The sequence below is a fragment of the Microtus pennsylvanicus genome, chromosome 7 (assembly GCF_037038515.1).
Source record: "Microtus pennsylvanicus isolate mMicPen1 chromosome 7, mMicPen1.hap1, whole genome shotgun sequence".
Taxonomy (NCBI): domain Eukaryota; kingdom Metazoa; phylum Chordata; class Mammalia; order Rodentia; family Cricetidae; genus Microtus; species Microtus pennsylvanicus.
In genome coordinates, this window is record NC_134585.1 from 120,190,183 (window position 1) to 120,204,639 (window position 14,457).

Genomic DNA, 14,457 nt, shown 5'->3' on the forward strand with positions numbered 1-14,457 from the left:
AAGAAAACAACACACATGCCATAACCGAACCCACGACTCAATCCACCAAACACATACTTTTCGGAATATCTCTAAATGTACAATCCTTGCTCCAAATATACTAACACTTCAGCTTCTGTAGCGCCATTTCTGGGTACCTCTACTCTTTAACTGAAGTGCGTCAATCCAGAATATGGTGTTGTTTTGTGTGTGTGCTTAAAAGCTCATCCTGAGAAAGGCTAGTTACTGTATTGGCACCTCGAACATTCCATGTAGTTGGCAGCTGGCTAATAAAGACTTTCTGTTGGCTTAAATCTATGTTCAAGCGGTATCCCAATCTCTCTATCTCTTTCTCTCTGTCTCGTGCTCGGTCTCCCACTTCCTTTGCATTTGCGTTTGCACTTGTGTCTGTTGGTATGTCTTTCTACTTGTTCCAGTCAGTTTTTCTGTAATGACCAAGGCTTTCTCTGGTATGTGGACAATCCTGTTGCTTAAAACGCATGCCTCCACCTGTTGGGGACTTAAACCCTTTGGCTATGTCAAGCCCTCCAGAGAACCGTCTACCTGAAATTAAAGCTCCACCAGCCCAATTCCCGGAGTGAGACTGTATATGAACAGATCCTGCACTTGAGCCCAAGGGAGTCACAGTTGTCCCCATGAAAAGCTGCACTCCTCTCCAGGAGCAGGATCCTGGGAGCCCTGGGATGGCAAGGGAAAGCATTTGTTTTTACAAAGGAGGTGTCCTGAATTGATTGCCTCCCTTCATTCAAATGACACATTGAAGGGAAGTGATACCTGCCACCTGATCCTAAAAACACATAGAGGAGAGTCACTGATGCTATTAGTTATTGTAAGGGCAAATGATTTTAGCCACTTTGCTGTGCACAGACTTTCATTTTGGATTCAATCCATGAGAAAGACTTTCCACAAGCCATGAAATTAGTTAATAAAAAGCAAGATTTATTCTACAAGGAAGCGTAATTGAAACAATAGGATAGAGTGGGAAGCACCCAGGAGAGGGGGCTCTACCTGGGAATTTACCACTAGTTGTTCTGTATACAGCACAGGAACAATGTAGAAATATGCATCCCGGTAAACATCACGGGCACAGGCTTCATCTGACTGCTTGTCTCTCCTGGGTTGAAACAGTAGCAGCTAGAGGCGTTCTGAGGCCAGATGTTCAGCCTCATGAACAAGGGGGACAGCGCTCATTACTCAGTCATCAGCAATCGTCAAAACACGTGGTCCTGTATGCATGTCCACTCCCAGACATTGGCCAGATGTTAGGGTGTGCAGTGCATCAACAGGTCTCTATCTTAATTAAAACAAAAATACTCTCCTTTCTCGAACCTAGAACTGGCCAGGTTCTCAAAACAGAGAAGGGGCTTATCTACAGTTCATGCCTTAGACTGTGCAGAGCCTTAACACAAGCCTCCCCATTTTAAAATTACCCTCCTCACAGTTACCCACCTGTATTAGATTCCTAACTGAGGAACTCAAAATTCAAAACCAAGTGATTGATGTATCCTGTCTTGAGAGATGAGTAGCACTGGAGCCAGACTTTCCGGAGAGCTAGTCTGGGAATTGTTGAGAGGATGGAACCACTGAAATTATTTTCCTGTCTTCTAGGCTTTGTGTGTCCCTACAGACATGACAAGCTCGATAAAGATGATAGAGGTGGGGAGCATTTTACAGATCACAATCTAAGGGAACGGGGAAACATGTCAAAGTCCCTTCTTCAATACCTGTTGAAAATATTCTGCGCCCTTTAGAAGCCAGGATACTCTCTCCCATTTAAGGTCCAGCATGGTAAGCATGGGAGTTCACAGTTTAATGAACAGAACTCACCACTGAGGAGGAAAATTATGAGATAATGAGACCCTGAATCTCGGCAGTCTGATTGATGGAAACGAGAAGTAATTAGAATTTTCTCATAGCACACCATTAAGTGGATCAGGAGGAGAGTATAAGGAGGATTAACTGAAGAGGACCAGAAAGACCACCAATAAATTTAGTGGAGCCGTCCCAGGGACTGTGAGTGTGAACGGAATAAAAAGCAGGAAGGAAAACAGCCACTTTCAGAGAATCCTGTCTGGCTCTACTCCTGCCTCCTTATATGAATTCTTCCACCCTGACCTTCATGCTGTGAACACTGACAGGGTAAGAAAAGCTTCTCTTCCCAGATCGTGTGTATGGGAGGAATTCTTTTTTGTTTCTGAGATTTAAAAGCACTTTATTTATTAAAGTTAAACATACAAAACTGAAATTAACACACACCCTAAAAATAGTCTTCTTCGGGTAACAGGAAGACCCTTTTTCTATCTGTGTTTCTGGCTTAAACTCAACTTGGGATAACTGTGGTGCTCACTTATACCAACAAATGCTGGCAACTTGATCTAGTTAATAAAAATTACAAACTCAGCTACATGAACATAATATACAGGGAAATTATGGTCAGATTAATGCACAAGAAATACAGGAAAATTCAATCATGAAACATTCAGTACTCTTGTTCATTAATTTAGCCTTGTTTTTTTTTACAAGAATAGTATCTACATTGTATACAGAGCTATGCATCAGCTTTTTGTTTTCCCATATAAACATTACACATTCCCCCAAAATGGAAACACTACCACAAGTGAAAAATCAACAAAGAAAAAAACAATACAAAACACCAAATAAACACGAGAGAAGGGGAGCACATCCTACACATGGTTTGTTTTTTAATATAAAATTCAAACTGAATGACCAAAAAATACAAGGTGAGTCAATTGTGGAAGTGACCTAACAGGCCCAGGAAAGAATTCAAGGAAAAACCTCAAACTAAACCCTGTCATTTATAAATTAACCCATGCTCGGGTTTGTCTGGACAATGGCCAGGTTATCATCAAACTGAAGATATCTTTAGCAGGCTGGCATTTTGCCATGATGTTCCAATGAACTGCTGGGATACATCAAGTGCAAAGCACCCGAAAACTCCAAATTAGGACTTACAAAATGTCTACTCAACATTAGTGAAGTAGGGGCCTGAAATACACTAAGTCATCTAAGTGCTGATTTAAGCAGCATCTACCTAGAAAAGTTGCCTTGTTCAACAAACTCTGAGGGAACTGTGGTAAGTAGTAATGAAAAGTTAAATGAGAGCAGTTATCAAATGTCTTCAAGTTTCATTCTACCAAAGCCAAACAATGACAACAATGTATCTTCCTTACTCATCTAGCAAATAATTTCCCTTTAGAAGAATATAAGAATAAAAAGGTAAATGTAAAGCCCTGCAGAGAAGAAATCCAAGAGTTTTTGTCATTATTGAGGCATCAAATGCCTGACATTGTATTTAGGTGTGTCTTGATACTGTGTCATAGGCTTGTCAGCAATTCCGCAAGTTCCTACTCCAACTTTGCCCGTTACACTTTCTGGCGAAGCAAAAATACTCCTCTTTACCTGGCCTTTTTTGTTTTTAGAATAAGCCCTGTTGTTGAACAGCTGCCATTTCACCTTCTGGTCCTCTCTTTCCTGCTCAAGTTCTTTTATTCTCTGTGCTTTTTTCAAAGCTTTTTTCTTTTTATATTCACGTTGCTGGGCAATCATTTCTTTTTTTGGCATACGTTTGTTGCCACTGTCCTCTTTTGCCTTCCGTCCTTCTTCTACGGGTTTGAGGCTCAACAACCGAGTCACTTCAGCATTGCCATAACCAGCAAAGGTGATTGCAGCTGTGCCATTTTCTTCATCTATGTCCTCGATCTCCGCTTCGTAACACTGTCCGTCTTCACTCCAGATTGCCATACATTTGTCCCCTACTTTCCATGAATGAGTAGGCTGAGTAGAAGCAAAACTGTCTGAACTTGCAAGAGTTTCCGAAGGCTGAGTTGACAGAAGGTCTTTGGTCAATTCTATAACTTCTTGCAAGTCCTTCTTCAATTTCAACAGATCTTCATTTTCTCCCTTTCCAGACAGAGCAGCTTCTACTTGCTGGAGTTGGGCTTTGTAGCTAGCCAAGTGTTTTGCTAGATCCTCGGACATCTTGCGCGGGGTTGGGGACTGGACTGCGGGCAGGGGCCTGGGAAGCAAGCCCAGCGGCGGCAGGGGCAGCTGCAGCAGGGAAAATAGCCACGACCACGGGAAGTTTTGGTCAGAAAAGGAAAAACTCCGCTGGCGCCTAGGGTGGGGGGGAGAAAGAAAAAAGGGGAGGAATTCTTATAACAACAGGAGAAGCGCTATACCAGCTGTGTAGGAATGGACACCATTCCCTTATTTATGGAAGATTGACCTCAGCAAGCAAATTCTCTTGAGATTGTTGTTATTGGTTCCCGACCTGACTATACCTGGAATTAACTATAATCCTAAAACAGAGGGCGCAACTGTGAGAAATGTTTTTGCTTAAGTTGAAGTAGGTACAGCACTTCACAGACACACTTTGGAGGCAGAAAAACATAAACATTTATCTCAAGACCTGAAGAACACACCTTTAATCCATATCTAGAGTCTGAAGGACACACCTCTGGCTGGGCCACGCCTTCTGCCTCCTGGGAGCCTATAAAAAACCATGGAGGAAGCTCTTGCTTTATTACCTGCTTGTCCTCACCTCACAGCAAGACCATTCCCTCACTGGCATTAGAGAATTCTTTTTTATAATTCCAGCACAGATTGAGGACCAGTCGGCACGTCTAACCTCCTGGCCTGAGTAAGTACTGGATTCTTGGACTCTCCCTTCACAGGTAGCCTTTGTGGGCTTAGCAAGACTGCAGCCCTAAGGCATTCTAATGAATCTCCTTTGTTCATACAGAGAGAGTCCTTGGGTATGTTCTGTTACTCTGGAGAACCACTGTGCAAAATTTTGGATGAGTATATAAAATGTTGTAAATTATCAAACGTTGTGTATGATTCTCAAAATTAGAAATCCACTGACCTACGATTCAATCTAGAAAAAAAAATGAAGTGATACAACAGTCCCATGTAGCCTAGTCTACCCACACTGAAAGTAGAATTGAAATCTGGATAATTTCAGAGACTCGAGTTTCCGGGCTCATAGAAGAGGGAACAGAGGAGAAACAGAAGCTAAAAATGTATATCGTGCCTATTATTGTTTCCTACAGGACAAGAGAAGACAAATCCTAGTTTTTTCATTTTGGATCCAGTTTAACCTTGAAACTGCCTCCAGGAGAAATGTCCCAGGACGCCGCTGACCAGAGCTGGGACTATAAACTGTGGAACATGCAGAACTTCTCCTGCAGATGGACCATCCGCCGCTTCCGTTTTATTATGGAGGAAAGGAGGGACAGTATTAGAAGCCCAACATTCTCAACAGGAGACAATAACAAATGGTGTTTGAGACTTCACCCTAAGGGGGTCGATGAAGAAAGCTCAGATTACCTGTCAGTTAACATAGAGTTGCTCAGCTCTCCAAAGAGTCCCCTTAAGGCAGAGATCAAGATTTGGATCATAAACGCCAAAGGAGAAAAATATGAACCTGTGACTAGCCTGGAAGACTTTAGTTTCCTGCCAGGCTACCAAAGGGGTTACAGATTGTTCGTCCTTCGAGATTTTCTCTTGGACCATTCTCGCTGCCTTCTCCCTGAAGACCACTTCACCCTCTACTGCATGGGGATCCTGGCCCCATACTCCTACAGAATCCCTGATGACAGCACGGAGCCGAGAATCCAGGTTCCCAAAGGCCTATTAGGAGATGATCTAGGAAAGCTGTGGAAGAATTCGAGCTTCACAGACTGCTGCCTGGTGGTAGCTGGCCAGGAATTCCAGGCTCACAAGGCCATCTTAGCTGCTCGCTCTCCAGTTTTCAGAGCCATGTTTGAACATGACACGGAGGAGAGCAGAAAGAATCGCATTGAGATTCATGACCTGAAACCTGAAGTCTTCAAGGCAATGATGGACTTCATTTACACTGGGAAGGAACCAGTCCTCCACAGCATGGCAGATGCTGTGCTGGCAGCTGCTGACAAGTATGGCCTGGAGCGTTTGAAGGTCATGTGCGAGAGTGCCCTCTGCAGGGACCTCTCTGTGGAGAATGCTGCCCACACTCTCTTCCTGGCTGATCGCCACAGCACAGGGCAGCTGAAAACACAGGTGCTGAATTTTATTACAGCTCATGCTTCCGAGGTCTCACAGACCGCAAGCTGGAAGTTAATGGTGGATTCATGCCCCCACTTGGTGGCTGAAGCATACAGCTCCCTGGCTTCTGCTCAATGCAATCTACTGGAGCCCCCTCTCAATCGTCTGAAGCAATCCCAGGAACCTGTCACTGGTACCCTCAATGTGTATCCCAGAAGCAGTGGTCAGTGTTGATACCGATGACTCCTGGGTAGACTATGGGGTACATGGAGCAATTACAGCAACTCTGGGGAAAAGACATCATGGTTTAGTAGTGCTTTAATACATTAATTAATGCCTTGAGTATTGTAGTGGTGTATTATTTGTATTTTGATAAACAATTCTTCCCTGAAGACCAGAAGTAAAGCTAAAGCCACTGGAGATCAGACAATGGTGACACACACCTTTAATCCCAGGATTTGTTAGACAGAGTAACATGGATCTCTGTGGTTTTAAAGGCACCTTAATCTAAACAAGATCAATGCAGTAACACGTCCAGGTGGTGGTGGTTCACACCTTCTATCCTAGCCTAGGAAATCCCAGCACGAGATGTAATATGAAAAGGGATGAGAGAGGCTTAATAATCTGCTTCTTCTGCAGTCCCCAAGCCTTAAGACAGGAAAGATGTCTCTAGTGGCTTGGCTGCTTTGCTTTTCTGGTTGTCGGTCTGAACCCCAATATCTATCTCTAGGTTTTTATTTTTGGTGCTACAGAATGGCAGGGTGGGGGAGGAACCATGATGAACTCTGATGGACTCTATGCAAGCTCTCCTCTGTTGCTGTACTGGTTTGATATTTTTTCCATTGATTTTGAATCTGGGATTCAGTTTAGCTAAAGCCCCCAGCACATCCCAACAGGGTTTCTTTGGAGAAACCTGTGTGGATAGGACTGTGTAGAACATATGATCAAGGGCTCAGAGCAAAGGAGAAAACAAACGTTAATGTTTTCTTCTGAGAGAAGGGGAAGAGAATGAAGACATTTTTCCTCCAAACTCAGTTTGTGCGGACTGGAGAGGTGACTCAGTGGGCAAAAGCAATTGTTTATCTTGCAAAGGACCCTTGTTCAGTCATGTAGACAAAATTTTACCCCAATACAATACAATAGAAAAACAATAAAAATTGTAGAATCACTTTGTGGATTCCAGTGGTGTTTCTGTTAGAAGGAATCCAGTCCTGCTTAGCTGCGGAAGTTTGTGCAGGGTCCTCACAGTCACACACACACAAATGTTAATAAACGATACCTAAGAAATTGCTGTACTCAGAGACTGGTACCTAGCCCAGCTGTCATCAGTTAGCCTTTCTCCAGCAGCTGATGGCAGTAAAGGGTTCACAGAATCAGATAAACGGGGATCATAGGGACTCACAGGGACTGAAGAGGCAATCACACAGATGCATGGGTCAGCACTATGTCCTCTGTATGCACACTGGGGTTGTTTAGTTTTGGTTTTTTTGTGGAACTCATAAAGAGTGGGACTGTGGGGAGTCTCTGACCTGTTTGTCTGACCTTGGGACCCTTTTCTTCCTTCTGGTTGACTCCCCCAGCCTTGATTCGAGTTTCTGCCTATGCTTATTGTATCTCATTATGATATGTTCAGTTGGTATTCCCATGTTCACCAACTTCCTGAAACAGCTGTCAGGACAGAAAGATGAACTGGACATTTCAAGACACGAGGAAAGATTAAATAAGTACCATCAGCCTCTAGTGCTGGGTCAGGAATCTGCAGGAGGTGCTCCTTAGCCCATGTTCATTGGTCCAGACATTAAGAGGTAGAAAAGAGAATAACTCCTCTCACTATCTCCCCTAGTGACTCCTGGGGGGAAACTTTGCTTCCCATTCCCATGACCTTAGGTCCTCCTGGTCTGGAAGTTTTGTTTTCAGGGTGAATGTTGGTGTGGGGGCCTTGCCTCTGTCTGGAGCCACAGCAAATAATCCAATGACTGGAAGCTCAGACTTCTCCGAAGCCATTTTGAGCTTCTGATGACCTTAATACAACAGGCTGAGGAGGAAATAACAGTGTTAGGAGGGCTGATGGATCATGATCACCATCAGAAATTTGGATTGAGTCTCCACAATAAAGGCAAGAAAGATTATGGTTGTTGGACAGGAAATCCTTTAGGATATCTTGGCTCCGCATTGTCCAAAGATTAAAGATGATGGGAGACTGCAACAGCCTTCTCCAGGCAGGTGACAAGAAATGTAGATGCACCAGGAATGAAAACACATTTCACAACTCTAAGTAAAGAGCCAAGACGGGTTGTGTATTTCTACTGAAGGAGAGTGAAGGCAACCATCCACATATGGTCAACTAGATTTTTTGAATTTTGTACATTGAACCATCCCTACATGTCTGGGACAAAGCATAGTTCCTCATGGTAGAAATCATAGAATATTATGGCATACAGATTGTAATTATATCATAAGTAATTTTGCATCAGTGTTCATAATATTTTGGTCTGTGATTTACTATCATTGTAATTTTGGAATAATAAAATGACTTTTTTAATGATCCTTTGTTTCTACTTTCTGAAATAATTGGAGGAAGATGTACTTTAACTTTTCTTTGAATAGCAGGTAGGTCAATATGCCAAAAGGGTCAGGTCCTGGGCTTTTTTGGTGGAAGATTTTAGTGATTATGCTATTTTGCTAGGGTTTTACTGTCTATTTAAAATACATGTCTCATCTTGGTTTCCTTTTACTATGAGAAACCTATTGTTTCCTATTTTGTTTATCTTTAATCCCTTTTGCTTTGATGGTATGTAGTGTCTTTACTTAATTCTTCGGATTAGGTTATAGTTGAAGTCTATTTTGTTAGCTATAAAAGCAAAAACACCAGCTTATTTCCTAGGTCCTTTTGCTTGGAATGTTTATTTACAAAGCTTTACTGTGAAGCAACCACTACCCATTTTGTTAAGGTGGGTTTCTGGCTGCAGCTGAAAGATGGAACCTGCTTCATTAGTCTGTGACTTCTCACTGGGGAATCCAGACCACTGATAATGAGAGATATCGCCACTTTTGTTTTCTGTTAATGATCAGTGGCTTTCTCAGGTAGGAGGGCATCCCCCTCCTAGTTAAAGACATGTGTGAATCACTTTTGGTTGTGACAGGTCACCCGGTGATGTCCCCACCAATGGGATAAAAAGAAAGCTCCCCTTGTGCCTCTCCATTAATGTGAAACCACATGCATAATGCCTAAGCCTGCTTCCCAGGGCTTCTCAGTTCCTCTGTGAGAAGTCACACAGGCCTCCAGGAGCATGCCCATGAGAGCACAGGACTCACAGTTTAGAGTACCTTTCATGGAAACAAGGGGTGTTGAAGGGATCACCTACAAACCCTTCAAATGCTAGGTGAGAGGTAGGGGGGTACCTACTACCCTGACCCTGAACACACCTGGTAAACAGTCAGCCATGCTACTAGTTAGCCATCTGCACAAAATCCACCAGAGGAACACAAAAACCAAGGGATGAAAACCAAATGATTGAGTTATCCTATTTTGGCAGATAAGTAGTTTTGGAATCAGATTTACAGAAACACCTGACTGGGAAGGGCTGAGCTGATTGAATCAATGTACATATATCTGTGTCTCTCCAAAACACGACTAACTAGAGAAAGATGACATGTAGGTAGAACATCGCCCATCACACTACAGAGGGGCAATCTATCCCCAACCCCTGCCACTCTGGTTCTGTGGAGTGTATTCTGCATCCCATGGAAATGAGAATAATCTCTCACTCTGAAGGACCAGTAAAATAAGCCTGCCACTTGCAAGGATTAATGGACAATACCCACCAGTGGAGGATGTAGTATATGGGCTATTGAGAGGTGGATCTGGTCAATCAAAGTGAGAGTCTTGGACAGGATTTAGGATATTCATCAACCACACATTTAGATGGATCTAGAAGACTGTGTCCAGGTAGGATTATCTGAAGGGAGAAGAAAGATCACCATTAAAGTTTGCTGGAGTCATCCTGAGACTATGGTTCTGAATGAAATCAAGGGCAGGAAAGACAAAACACACTTGTGATGGCTATTCTTGGCTGTCAACTTGACTATATCTGGAATTAATTGAAGCCCAAAATGGAGAACACACCTGTGAAAACTCACTGCTTAAGTCCCAGTGGTAGGTAGATCCAACTCAAATCAGGAATTTGAAGAACAAAGGCACACACCTTTAATCTGGATAATGGGGATGGTGATACAATTAAGATCAGGCCACTTCCTTTTATTAACAACTACGTCTTACTCATTAAATACATATTCTCATTAATGACAATGTCTCTGCTCAACTGTTGTTTTAAAAATTATGCTCATATGATGCTTTGTTTTTTTTTTCTTTCACTTAAGATTTGTTTGTTTGGCTTTAAGAGACTAAGCAATTGAAGAAGATCAGTCTCAACTCAAATGAAATAGTTTCTCAGGGCCCGCTTAAAATCCCTGTGTATTCCAGGCTGCCACTGCAGATTGCCTCTGCCTCCTGAATATAATTTACAGGAGGGCACCACTGTTTCCATCCTGAGAATCTGTCCTTTGTGGAAAAGATAATATGTAAGGGAGCGACCTTTGATCTGGGCTGTTATTGAGTTTGCTTTAGTTTAGGGGACAAGATGTCATTTGGTATGTATGGACACACCAATCAAACTTCCAGCATTTCTGCTGCTTAAGTTTTCCAATATAGGCCCATGTCGAGGAGGGCCATTCAGAATAGCACATTTATTACATATAGAGAAAACAGCTGTGACATATTCCTAGATGGAACATTGAACTATTGTTTACAATGACCTTCCAGTATATAAGCAACCATTTTAAGCCAGTCTCAAGAATATCTTTAGTTGTATGGTTAAACACCAGACATAAAATAAAAACCAACTTGAAGCTTGATCTGGGTTCACACTCTTTGTTTCTGAAAGGGAGTGTTTTACGCAGGCTTGGAACTCATACTATAGACCAGTCTGACTTATAAACATAGAGATATGCCTACCTCTGTCCTCTGAGTACTGGGAATAAATACTTCACTTCTTAAATCATAGGAGAGGCAATAACAAGATGGTCGGCAAGGACAGGAAGAAGAGATACTGAAAAATATTTTTAAATGAATGGAATGTATTTGGTACACCTTATGGACCTTAGCACTTCAGAGCCTGAGGGGTTATAATCAGGAGTCCTCTGGCCTGGCCTGTACCCTGAATTTGTAGCACAGCAGGAAGATATGGAAGAAAACAGGGAGACTCCGGGACATTTATCTCCACCGTGGAATTTTGCATGATTTTTTTCTTTACATCTGCACGAAATGGAGAAAGATTTTTCTGGCGGCCTCCTTGTCTTCTGTGCGTATATGTTTTTGCCTTATTTTTTAGTTTTTGTTGTAAGACCTTGTGGCATGACCTGGCTAGCCTTGAACCTACATACCTTTCACCTCATCCTCCCAGGTGAGAAGTACCACCAATCCTGAATTTTGATCCATAAAGTATATTCTACCAAATGAATAAATCCAACGATTCACTGGGCTTCTGACATCCTCTGATTGATCTCCAGGCAGCATTCTTGTCTCTGTGGTATCACCCATATGCATGCAGTCATCTGTGTGCATCTGCATCTGTGTGTCTTGTAGGACTGATGGAGGAGTTACTTTCATTGGTGAATAAAGAAACTGCCATCGCCCTTTGATAGGACAGAAAATTACTTAGGTTGCATATTCAGAACAGAATGATGGGAAGAAGGAAGTGAGGTCAGACACATGGAGCCAGCCATCTGGTCAGACATGCTGAATCTTCCCGATAAGCCACCACCTAGTGGTGCTACATACATTATTAATAATTGGTTAAGCAAGATGTGAGAGTTAGCCAGTAAGAGGCTAGAGATAATGGGCCAGGCAGTGTTTAAAAGAATACAATTTGTGTGTTGTTATTTCGCGGTATAAGCTAGCCATGTGGGAGCCGGGCAGGACGAAAAGCAGGCCTGCTCACCTCATCTCTACAATAGGACATAGATACAGGGACTTCCAACATGCTAGGCAAGTTCCCTACTACTAAGCTACATTTTCACAATCTTACCCTTCTTCTGCCTTCCCTCATTTCTTCCTTTCTTTAGTCTCCTCAGGCTGTCCCACAGAGAACTGGGTCCAGCAGGACACAGGGCACTTGTCAATGTGATTCTGAGGTGGATATTACTCATGCTTCGTTGTATGAAGGTGTGGAGGTCAGGTCTCCAATCTCAGCAGCCCCAGAGTGTAGAACTTGGGAGACAACCTGGTCTACATCAGGAATTCCAGGATGGCCAAAACAAACTAGTAAGATCATACCACAAATTAATAATAACAATGATGGTAATGATATATTATAGTGCCACTACTACTACTAATAAAGGTTTGCTGTTTTTAAATTTTGATAAAGACAACCTTTCAATTTGATTTGTGAGATTAAGAGTGTGCTTAAGGTAATTAAATAGAAATTCATGAACCAGCTATGATGCGGTAGTCTATGGCTTTGATGAGAGTAGTCTGAAGGCAGATGCTGACTCAACTCTGTGAGTCTGAAGCTAACTTGGTCCATAGAGCATCTTCTAGCAAAGCCGGACATGCAGAGTGACAAGTTGTCAAGAAAATGCATGAAACAAAATGATGATTACCTTTTGAATTCCTGCTAAAATATTTGATGCTGCCAAAGTTTTGGAGAATGAACTAGTCTTTTATAGCTGTTCTCTCATCTTTAAGAAAGTACTATCCATCTAATGGGATGGAGAAATGGTCAGAAGTAAAAAGTGCTGGATGCCTTTCGAGAAGACTGGAAACCAATTCACTGCATTCACAGATCAGCTGACAACACTGGTAACTCCAGTTATCAAGATATCCAGCCTCTTCTGGCCTCTGAGAGCACCATAGGCTCATGGTGCACAGGCAAACCTGTGTAGCAGGACCCAGACATTAGCAGAATACCACACATAAGCAAAACTGTATCCCTTGTGAACTTACCTTTCAAGGTGAAAAAAAATCAAGCATTTATGTAAGAAAACAATGTAGTAATATGAGCTGCGGGACTGCATTCCCAGCACCCCGGCCGCCTGCTCGGCTAACTTATGCCCCGAAATAATTACATGGACACTGTATTCTTTTAATCACTGCTTGGCCCTTTACTCTAGCCCTTACTGTGTATTTCTGATATCCCGATCAACCCATCTCTAATAATCTGTGAGCACCGGTCTTACCGGGAAGATTCTAGCCTAAGTCCATGCTTGGTCGGAGCTGGGGCATTGCGTCTCTCTGCTCTCTGAGGCGTCTGCTCCGGAGAGGAGAGCTGTGAAGTCTTAGCTCACTTCCTCTTCCTCCCAGCATTCTGTTCTGTTTACTCCTCCCACCTATCTTCTAACCAATGAGGACCAAGCAGTTTCTTTTTATTTAACCAATGACCTTCCTCCATCATTTCCCCTTTTTTGGTTTAAACAAAAAAAAGAAGGCTTTAACCTTAACATAGCAAAATTACATGTAACAAAACAGTTATCAAGTAAAAGTTACAATAATCTTTATCATAACTAAGGAAAACTATAACTATAACTAACTATTCTTAATTCCATCAAAGACTCCAGAAAGATACAATACTACATAAGCAAACAAGAAAAAAGCAACTTTTAAAACTCTAGAAATGACAGAGACATCTCGCTGCCTGGACAGTCACCCAAAGTTCCTCTGTACTGTTGGGGCATCCATCTTCAGCCTTCAGGCCTATGGTATCCAGCAGACATTTCCATAAAGCAGGAAAATTCAAGGTCAGTTCAGTCACTATCTGTTGTGTCCTGCAGAATGTCTCGCAGACTCTTTAATGAATCAGGAACCCCGAAAGATCATCTCACCTTAGGCAAGTTCAGTAGTCCTCTCTCTGTGGGTTCTCTGTGTCCAGTTTATGCAATTGTCCAGGCAAGAGCAGTTTCTTGCCCAAATGGCTATCAAACTCCATAAGGATCCTCTTCGATGCCCATCTTCTTCTTGAAGTAGATTGGTGCTGCCAGGAGCAGAGTGTCTCATTGTCATGAAAAGTCCTAAGTTATTAAAACATTAAATGTCCTATTCTGTAATCTTTGAAAGACATGAAGAATGTCTATCTAAAATATATCTCTATATATCTAGAAAATCTAACTAACATGACTACAAACTTGACTATTATTTATGATTATCCATCAACAACCTATATTTCCTAATTATACATTACATTTTAATAATGAACTACACAATCAATACCTTAATCAATATCAGAAATACATATACATGTAACAAAATTGACCTTAAATCTCTATCAATAAAGCAAAATCTATACCAATGCAAATTATTCATATCTATATCATATCCCCCTTTAAATGTAAAAGAACATTTATAAACCATATTTGGGA

At 42.1% G+C, this 14,457-nt stretch overlaps 1 protein-coding gene and 1 pseudogene across 1 annotated transcript; one reads left to right on the forward strand and one right to left on the reverse strand.

Annotated features, from left to right (window-relative positions):
- Window positions 1–3,281: 3,281 nt before the first annotated feature.
- On the reverse strand, window positions 3,282–4,052 carry LOC142853922 (survival of motor neuron-related-splicing factor 30 pseudogene; annotated as a pseudogene).
- Window positions 4,053–5,142: 1,090 nt separating this feature from the next.
- Window positions 5,143–6,279, forward strand: LOC142854086 (speckle-type POZ protein-like). The gene has a single exon (XM_075979193.1). It carries the CDS (start codon window positions 5,143–5,145, stop codon window positions 6,277–6,279), a length of 1,137 nt encoding a protein of 378 aa, XP_075835308.1.
- The last annotated feature ends 8,178 nt before the right edge of the window (window positions 6,280–14,457 follow it).

Bases quoted from the DNA above. Each gene is read 5' to 3' on its own strand.
- LOC142854086 (XM_075979193.1), top strand. From the start codon at position 5,143: ATGTCCCAGGACGCCGCTGACCAGAGCTGGGACTATAAACTGTGGAAC.